Consider the following 7,920-nt stretch of genomic DNA (forward strand, 5'->3'; position numbering starts at 1 on the left):
TATTCGACGCTCGGTTGCCTTCTTCGCGCTTCAAAGAAACACGACGCGAGTCGACCACGTCGTCCCCCGTCATTGGCACGCGCATCCCACGTCAGTATGGATCTGCGTGCGGTGCCTGAGCAAACGCCGACTCCCATCTCATGGACGGCTGTCAGGCCCCCGCCTTCTCCCCCTCCCTCCGTCAACAATGTGTCCTTTTCGGGACGCGGCGCGTTGTGCGGCTGACGACACACTGTCACCCTTGTCGCCTCCAAGCTCCCACTCAATCTCGGCCGCCCCATTTCCCCAATGCGTCATTCCCGACTGCGCCGACCGGTGGACGCGTGCTGGCGCATCGAGACTGTTTTCACGTCAATTCGTTCTACGCGTACCGTCCTAGCTCGAACCCAGATCCGGTTCGCTTTTGCGCTGTCATCGTCATCCCCGGACGCGCGTTCTGGACCTCTCTTCACCTTCCCCTCTGCTCGACGCCCATTCTCCATATAATTCTCGCACATCCGTCTGTGTCCCTTCGCCTTCCCATCCTCATTCGCCCTCGAACGCTTCGCCATGCCTAACCAGTGAGTCAGTGTCTTCCTCCGCCCGGTGTCTGTGTCTGACAAGCCCTTAGAACGTTCTTGTGCAAACTATGTGGATGCGTCGTTTATGCGCCCAGCCGTGACGCGCATCGACGGCAGAAGCACCAAATATGTTCGGACTGCGTGTACCCAGACGGGGAACGCGTTACGCTGGAGAAGGATTTCGCAACGGGCAAGTACCATTGTCGGCGCTGCAATTACTCCAATGCAGTCATCCGTTACATGCGCGTAAGTGACCTCTTCATCCTCGTCTCAGCATTCCCTAACAGTCTACCAGACCCACATATCGGCGTGCCATGCGCTCTCGAATCCCGACGATGAAGATGCTGCGTCGATTGAAGAAGTCGAGGACGGACTAGGTCCACCGCCGTCGCAGCTAGCACGTCCGTCGCAATGCCCTCCGTCGCAATGCCCTCCGTCGCAATGCCCTCCGTCGCAGCCCCCTCCGACGCAGCCCCCTCCGGTCCATTCCCAACGTCGCAGTCGCTCTTCGCCACCTCCAGTGGCAGTCGGAACTCTATGCGACCCTGATGATCTTTTTGCCCCAATTCCTAGCCCGTCTCCCGTCTCTCGTTCTCCGCCCAAGTCGGATTTGCCTGCCTCCTCGCCTCCTTCTTCCTCGCCTCTCGCTCCTCGCCCGCCTTCTCCGGACCCCCTGGTCACCCATCTGTCCGACCTCTCTCCCCCTGACAATGCAGAAGACGAGGCTGCGAACGACGACGATCCGGCCCCGGTCGTCTTACCTGACGACGACACGGAGGTCACCTCCGACTTTCAGCGGTGGGGGATCGTCGTCAATCTCGCTCACAATGTCGTTATATGCGTTAGCTGCCATAAAGTCGTCCTCGCTAGTTCCGTCTTCACGCACCTGAAATCGCACGGAATTTTTGACCTCCATTCGCGCGATGTCTCGGAAGCCCTCCTTCCGTTCAGTCTCATAGATACACGGGCCGCCATCGTCCCTCGCATTCCTTTTGGCGCCTCTACCATCAATGCTATCTTCGGCCTGAACATCATCGAGGACTGTGCGTTTTGTTCGGTTTGCCATCGCGGGTATGGCTCGGTCGACTCTCTGAAGAAGAACCACTTCGCCGTCTCGAACTGCAACCCCGCTCGCCAGTACCACGAAGGCCCTGGCCAAACTTTCTTCACGAACAACTGTCGCCGCGTCTTCCCAGTCTCTCTCCCTGATCCTGAGCCTGTAGATCCCTCAACGAGTATCTTCGAATCCTTCCTAGCCACGATTATATGCCCGGATCCCGCTCTGGACCCGCTTTCGGAGCCTGCTAATGACCGCTCACTTAGCCGCTTTCTGGCTCGCGAGCGATGGCTCGACGTCGTTCGCAAATTTCCGCCCGCTTACCTTCACTACCTCATCGACGAGGAGCCCGCCCATCCCTTCATGAAGCCCATACGCGAGGTCGCCCACGCATATTTCGAGAAGGTCGTCCAACTCCTCGCGTACACGTCTCCGCACTTCAAACGGCAGATGGCTCAGTACGGCGAGTAAGTCGCCCTCCCCTATGTTCCATTCCATCGCTGACGTCTTTCAGCGGCCCATACGGCGGTGCGTTCAGTACTGTTCGACCGGGCACAGCGCTCCAGTATTCCAGATACTTGGCGCGGCTCGTCGTCTTCGTCCTACGTGCGCAGGAGCCCACGGACTCCATTCACGTTGTGCCTCTCTCCGAAGACCAGTGCATTGCGGCTCAACGTCTCGTGGAGGCTCTCGCTTCGCAGTCGGATGCTGACCTCCACGGTCTCCTCCATACCCTTCTTTATGCTCTCGTCACGAACACGCCTTCCGATGCGACCCTTGACTCGTTCGTCTTCGCCATCTCAAACTTTCAAGTCCTTACCGCCGTCACCGCCCAAGGCTTCTTACGAACCAACGACATACGACGGCTCAACGCTCAGCTAATATACATCATCCGGTCCGTGATGTTCACCGAACTCGTCTCGCGTATGCAGGCCGACAATCTGCAATTCTACCCGTACGTCTTATTTCGTCCCGTCTAATTCTGCATCTCACGTCCTGTGCAGTGTATACCAGCAGCTCCGACCCTTCCTTGTTGCGGAGGCGCACACCCCTTTCGCATACTGTGCCGCGCTCTCTGGCATCCTCGGCAGCATCGAGAGTCAAGAGGATATGATGCCGCAATTTCAATTCAAGGATCTGCAGCGCAAGGTCATCTTGTTCCACGATATCGAGTTCTCGCACGCGTCTGTAGCCACCGTCGTTAGAGGTGCGATGGCCGAGTACGATTCTCTGCTATCGTCGAAGCTCCTCTGCGGTCTTTCCAAGGACGACCCTGCGTTCAGGCTCCCGCAAGATATCTCCAAAATATTCGACCAACCGCAGAACCATACGCCCGGCTTCAGCTTCTTCGAGGATACGCGCAATGACCTATCTCACCTTCAGTACGCTCTCCTCCGTCGTTTGGTCGAGCCGCACGGCTCTTCGGGTCCCTTCCACTACGTGCACAACGAGCGTTTGGTATGGGTAGCGGATAGCTGTTTACGATTCCTCCGTGATGCTTACGAGGCTGAGCAACGCCTTTGCACGATGATTCATCTCTCCTACGGTCAGCCGGCGCGAGGCGAAGAGCTCGCCAGCATGACCTACCGTAACATTCCTGGAGGCTCCGCCCGCGCTGTATACGTCTTACATGGCATGCTCGTCCTTGTGGCGGGTACTGGAAGTGCGCAGAAAAGGTACGTTGTCAGTCCTCGTCTAACACGCAGTTTCATTCAATTCGCTTCACAGACCGGTCGCGACAAGGTCATCGTTCGTGCGCCCGCTCCTGAAGTCGCTCAACGCCTGCTGTTCCACCTCGGCGTCATACGTCCTGCCCAGCACATTCTCGCCCAGCTTTTCCTGCCGAAGGCCGATGCCGACAGGTTCAAGCACTACTTGTTCCCCGGTCTGCACAAGACCACCACCGGCGAGGATGTCTCGGCGTATATGCGCTCCGACATGGAGATGCACCTCGGGGCCCCTATTGGCGTCCGTGACTACCGGCAGCTCGTGTCTGCCCTTACGAGGTGGAACCGCGACCCAAGCTTGGCAGCCCAGTCCGCACACCCCTACGAGCACCAGCGTGGCCACGAAACGGCGACGTTCGACGCCCATTACGGCTTCAGCACCGACATGCTTGGTGTTGGCAACCAAAAAGCGATCGTCACGGACATCGTTGCCAGTACACATTGGCACAATGACACAGGGCTTGGTCCGAAGTTCGTCCAGGACGAGTATCAGCTTGTACTCGCTTCGGACGCAGCTGTCGCCCCATCCTCGGCATCTGCGACGGTCTCAGCAGCCGCAATCGCAGGGGAAATCCAGACCCACCTCGCCGACTGTCTTCCTGCCGCCCTCGTCACTGTTCTTCTGCCGAAACTTGAGCAGCTTCTCACGCGGTTTGCGGCCGTCATAACTTCCGATCGTCCCCCGTCGGTCTTCACAATCACCCCTGCTTCCGTCGTTCAATATCAGGTGCACTCCCATCGCCTACGGGCCCTGCGCGACTTCTTGGTCAAACGGACGGCCTCGTTCACGACACCGTTGCAGGCCCAGGCCCTCGAGGTCTACCTGAGCCGCAAAGTTAACATGCTGGTTTGCCTCCCTACAGGTCACGGCAAGTCCCTCCTCTTCTTTCTGCCTGCGAAGATGTACGAAGCCGATCGTACGACTGTCGTGATTGTACCGCTGCATTCCCTTCACGCTGACTTTGCTCGTCGCGCACGCGGGCATTCCATTCCCTATCACCACTGGCAACCGGGCCAGGCTCTCGAGCTTTCCTACGTTCCTCTAGTCCTCGTATCGCCCGAACACGCACGCACTTCTGCTTTCTATGATCTGCTTTCGCAGCTGAACTCTCACGGACGCCTGCTTCGCATCGTCCTGGATGAAGCTCATATGTTGCTAACTCACGCTTCTTTCCGGGAGTGCTTCAGCCAGCTTGCCCATGTCCGCCGGCTCTCCATACCCATCATATTCCTTACTGCTACCCTTGCTCCCCATTGGGAATCCGCGCTCTTTGCCAAACTCGCGGTCAACCAGGTTGTCGCCTTCCGATTGCCATCTGTAAGACCGGAGATCGCCATCCGTCTGTTGACCTTCGCAAGGCAAGACGAGCGGGACGCGACCCTCCTGAAGAACTTCCTCGACATCGCTCGGGCCCGCCGTGGTCTCATCTTCTGCAAACGGGTTTCAGAGGTCAAACGCATCGCCGACCTCTTGGACGTTCCTGCGTTCTACTCATCCCTCGAGGACGACCGCAAGACTCACCTTCTGAAGGAGTTCACATCTGGCGCATATCGCGCCCTCGTCTCAACCAGTACTCTCGGCGAGGGCATCGATATTCAAGGCCTTGGCTTCGTATGGCACTACGGCCTCCCGTTCGAGCCAGCCAGCTATTCCCAGCAGGCTGGTCGCATGTGCCGAGACAAGTCATTTGGCAGCAGCGTAGTTTACCTGCTGGAGAATGAGCAGCTCACCGTTCCTGAACCCGACATCCTCGGTGTCGCTGTCATCAACAGTTGGGCCCGAGAAGATATATGCCGTCGAATACGCCTCTCAGAGTTCCTGGACGGTGCTCCTACACAGTGCACTGTCCTGTCCAACCCGAACCTTTGCGACGTTTGCGAGAGGCACGTCAACGACGGCCCCGTTCAGCCTCTCATTGGCTATCCCGCGCCCGTCCTCGCCAACCTTGACACGATGGAATTTCCAACATCTCTTGACTCTGAGACGCTGCCTTACGACCACGCTGAAGCCTCCATCCCTAATCGGTACGGTTGGTTACTTCTCGCAACCACGCTCGCTAATTCATTCCACCTCACAGCCTGTCTCCCTTACCTGCCAGTCTCTCACCCTCTCCGTCCTCCCGCTCTGATAACGCTCAGTTTTCATTGCCCCAATTCGACCCGCCATCTGTTCCTTCGTAAGTCTTTTTTTCCCGTCGTGTTAGTGCGACGCTGACGCTACACCCAGTAGCCAATCAGCAGTTCACGACGCGCCCCAACCGTCCTACGCCGCACACTCGCAGCCGGCTCCCACAGCGGTACGCTCACAGTACGTGTTTCACTTTCTGAGTGCATGCCATGCCCGTTCATTCCCCGTCGCCGTTCCAGTGATCTGAGGCTCCCAATTTCTTCAACGTAAGTATATTTCCGACTCCTCGTTTCTTCACGTCACTCAACTCGACTTCAGGCCGCCAGACATGGAGCTCTACTTCAAACCTGTCTTCGTGCCGAAGGGTCTCGCTGTCCCGGCGACCTCGACACCAACTATGGGTCGCCGTTCTCGCGAGGAACAGGCCTTGGATTATTCAGATGGATCCCCGGATGTCCAAGCCCTCCCCACACCCGTGAGCAAGAGACGTCGCGTGACATTCCGTCCTCCTAGCCCTGCGTCTCCTCTGTCTGATCGTCGTCGACGGACTTCACCCATCACAGACGTGTTACATCCAATCGTCCCCGCTAGGTTTGCGACACAGCCAGCCTCATCTTCACGCGCTATCGCCAGCAGCTCTCGTACGCCCCTTGACTCCCACCGGCGCTCGTTACCGGGTACTGAGGGGCCTGATGTCGACGGTTCCCCTACCGCTGTCGGCACGCGTGTTCGTCTCGATGCTGCGCGGGCAGAGGCCAAGAGTGTGGAGCAGCGGACAATCTCTCGAGCCATCGATGCCGCCCTCAACCTTCTGCAGAGCTCTTGTTCCAAGTGCTACGTCCTTGGTCGCTCCTACACGCACCGGTCATGCACTGCGCAGTTCACGAGCGCCCGGGACGCGGACTGGCAAACGTTCAAGCGCGAGATGAGGCTTCCGAATGGGTACTGCTTCACATGCCTCCGACCTCAGGTACGTCTGAAATACCCCACACCGGCTTGGACCTCATGCGTTCATCTTCACAGAGCAACAAGGAATTCTTCGGTTGGCATGTCTTCGAAGCCCCTTCGGACTGCGTCTTCGGCGACATCATCAAGCCCGCCGTCTACGTTGTATGGGCAGACCCTGGCCTTCGCAGCGCCCTTTTCGCGGAGCGAATCCTGAACAACCGTCCGCGGACTGTCGAGGAATACATCGCAGCCTGCCTGGAGATGCACCCAACTTTTGACATGATGACATATCTCATCATCTTCGATTGGGCTTGCAAGCGTGTCGCAACTTAAGTAAGTCGTTCAACTCTTGCTTCTACCCACCCCGCTCAACGCTGCGCAGGATCCTCATCGCCGTCGACATTCCCTGGCGCTTCCGTGTGTACTTCTTCACATTTCCGTCTAGTTTGTCACATTTCCTTTTCGGTCGTTTCCCGAGTCTGCCACGAGCGTCGCGCAAGCGCTGTGGCTTGTTCTTTCACCATAACCGTCTTTTCGTTGTCCTGCGTCCCCCTTCCCTCGCGCAACATGGAGCTCCTTCACAATACTTTACGTACACAAACCGGCCGTCTTGACCGTAAGCAGCTTTCGTTGCCGGTAGTTACTTACCAGCTAAGTTGTCGTAGAGCAATGGTACTTCACGGACGCGAAGTTTGCCGCCCGACTGGACGCTGAGCATTGGATCTCAACGCCTAACATGACGTGGATACCTACCGTTTCCCTCGATACGATCGAAGTACGTGCACGTCAGGATGGTTGGTACGGCCCGGCGGACCCTACACGCTGGCCACAGCTCTTCCACCCCAAGTACACGCACCTGTGCGTGCTCCCGAACCCACGCATGGGCGTCTCCGAGCTTCCGATCTCAGTGCTCGACAACGTCGGTCCAGAGAGTTGGCGACCCAGCAACACCGTCGACGAGCACGGCAACCCCCTCGTCCTCCTCCATCCCGACCGACGTGTTGTCCTCGCAGCCGACCTCGAGTTTCTGCACATCCAGGTGTCCCAATTCATCGCAGAGGATGCGGCGAAATCCGACCGCCGCGGTCCAGAGAACATCCATGCCGCCCTCAAGAACTTCGCGCTCTCCGCTTCCGAGGCGGTTGAACGGATGCGCAGCATTCCCGTCACCTTACAACGCTTCCTGTGGGAGATGCGTGAGTATCAACGCTACTACGCCGAGGCCTCGGCGTACATGGATTTCGTCAACACGTTCAACGCTCGTATGGTCGACACGAAGGTCCACCAGACCGATTCAAGTCTCATGGGAGCCATCTCCGCTGACCCTGCAGTTGTGTCTCGGCTCTACCGCGCTGGGATTCCCGTCTGGTATATCCGTCGCTATTCGCAGCTCGTCCCCGAGCTCAAGATTCAGGAAGTCGTCGAGCCGTCTCTACCGCAGGAGCGCGGTGTCATGATCTTAGAATACGATCCTCCATACCCAACGCAATACGTTGGTCC

General features: G+C 57.9%; 2 protein-coding genes across 2 annotated transcripts; both read left to right on the forward strand.

Annotated features, from left to right (window-relative positions):
* The first annotated feature begins 464 nt into the window (after positions 1–464).
* On the forward strand, positions 465–4,259 carry B0H18DRAFT_110228 (uncharacterized protein). The gene is made up of 6 exons (XM_048032546.1): positions 465–560; positions 611–806; positions 856–2,084; positions 2,132–2,572; positions 2,622–3,293; positions 3,346–4,259. Exons 1-6 carry the CDS (start codon positions 550–552, stop codon positions 4,010–4,012), a joined length of 3,216 nt encoding a protein of 1,071 aa, XP_047886951.1. The 5' UTR covers positions 465–549; the 3' UTR covers positions 4,013–4,259.
* Positions 4,260–6,987: 2,728 nt separating this feature from the next.
* Positions 6,988–7,912, forward strand: B0H18DRAFT_1125115 (uncharacterized protein; the record flags this gene model as incomplete). The annotated part of the gene is made up of 3 exons (XM_048034966.1): positions 6,988–7,036; positions 7,086–7,195; positions 7,253–7,912. Coding segments are annotated over 3 exons (819 nt in total), but the record flags the coding sequence as incomplete, so codon positions are not given.
* Between the last annotated feature and the right edge of the window lie 8 nt (positions 7,913–7,920).

This window comes from Fomitopsis serialis (assembly GCF_022376445.1).
Source record: "Fomitopsis serialis strain Sig1Antser10 chromosome Unknown B0H18scaffold_143, whole genome shotgun sequence".
In the NCBI taxonomy this organism is placed as follows: Eukaryota; Fungi; Basidiomycota; class Agaricomycetes; order Polyporales; family Fomitopsidaceae; genus Fomitopsis; species Fomitopsis serialis.

Bases quoted from the DNA above. Each gene is read 5' to 3' on its own strand.
- B0H18DRAFT_110228 (XM_048032546.1), top strand. The intron at 2,573-2,621 runs GTACGTCTTATT...CGTCCTGTGCAG, and splicing joins GACAATCTGCAATTCTACCC to TGTATACCAGCAGCTCCGAC. The intron at 3,294-3,345 runs GTACGTTGTCAG...TTCGCTTCACAG, and splicing joins ACTGGAAGTGCGCAGAAAAG to ACCGGTCGCGACAAGGTCAT.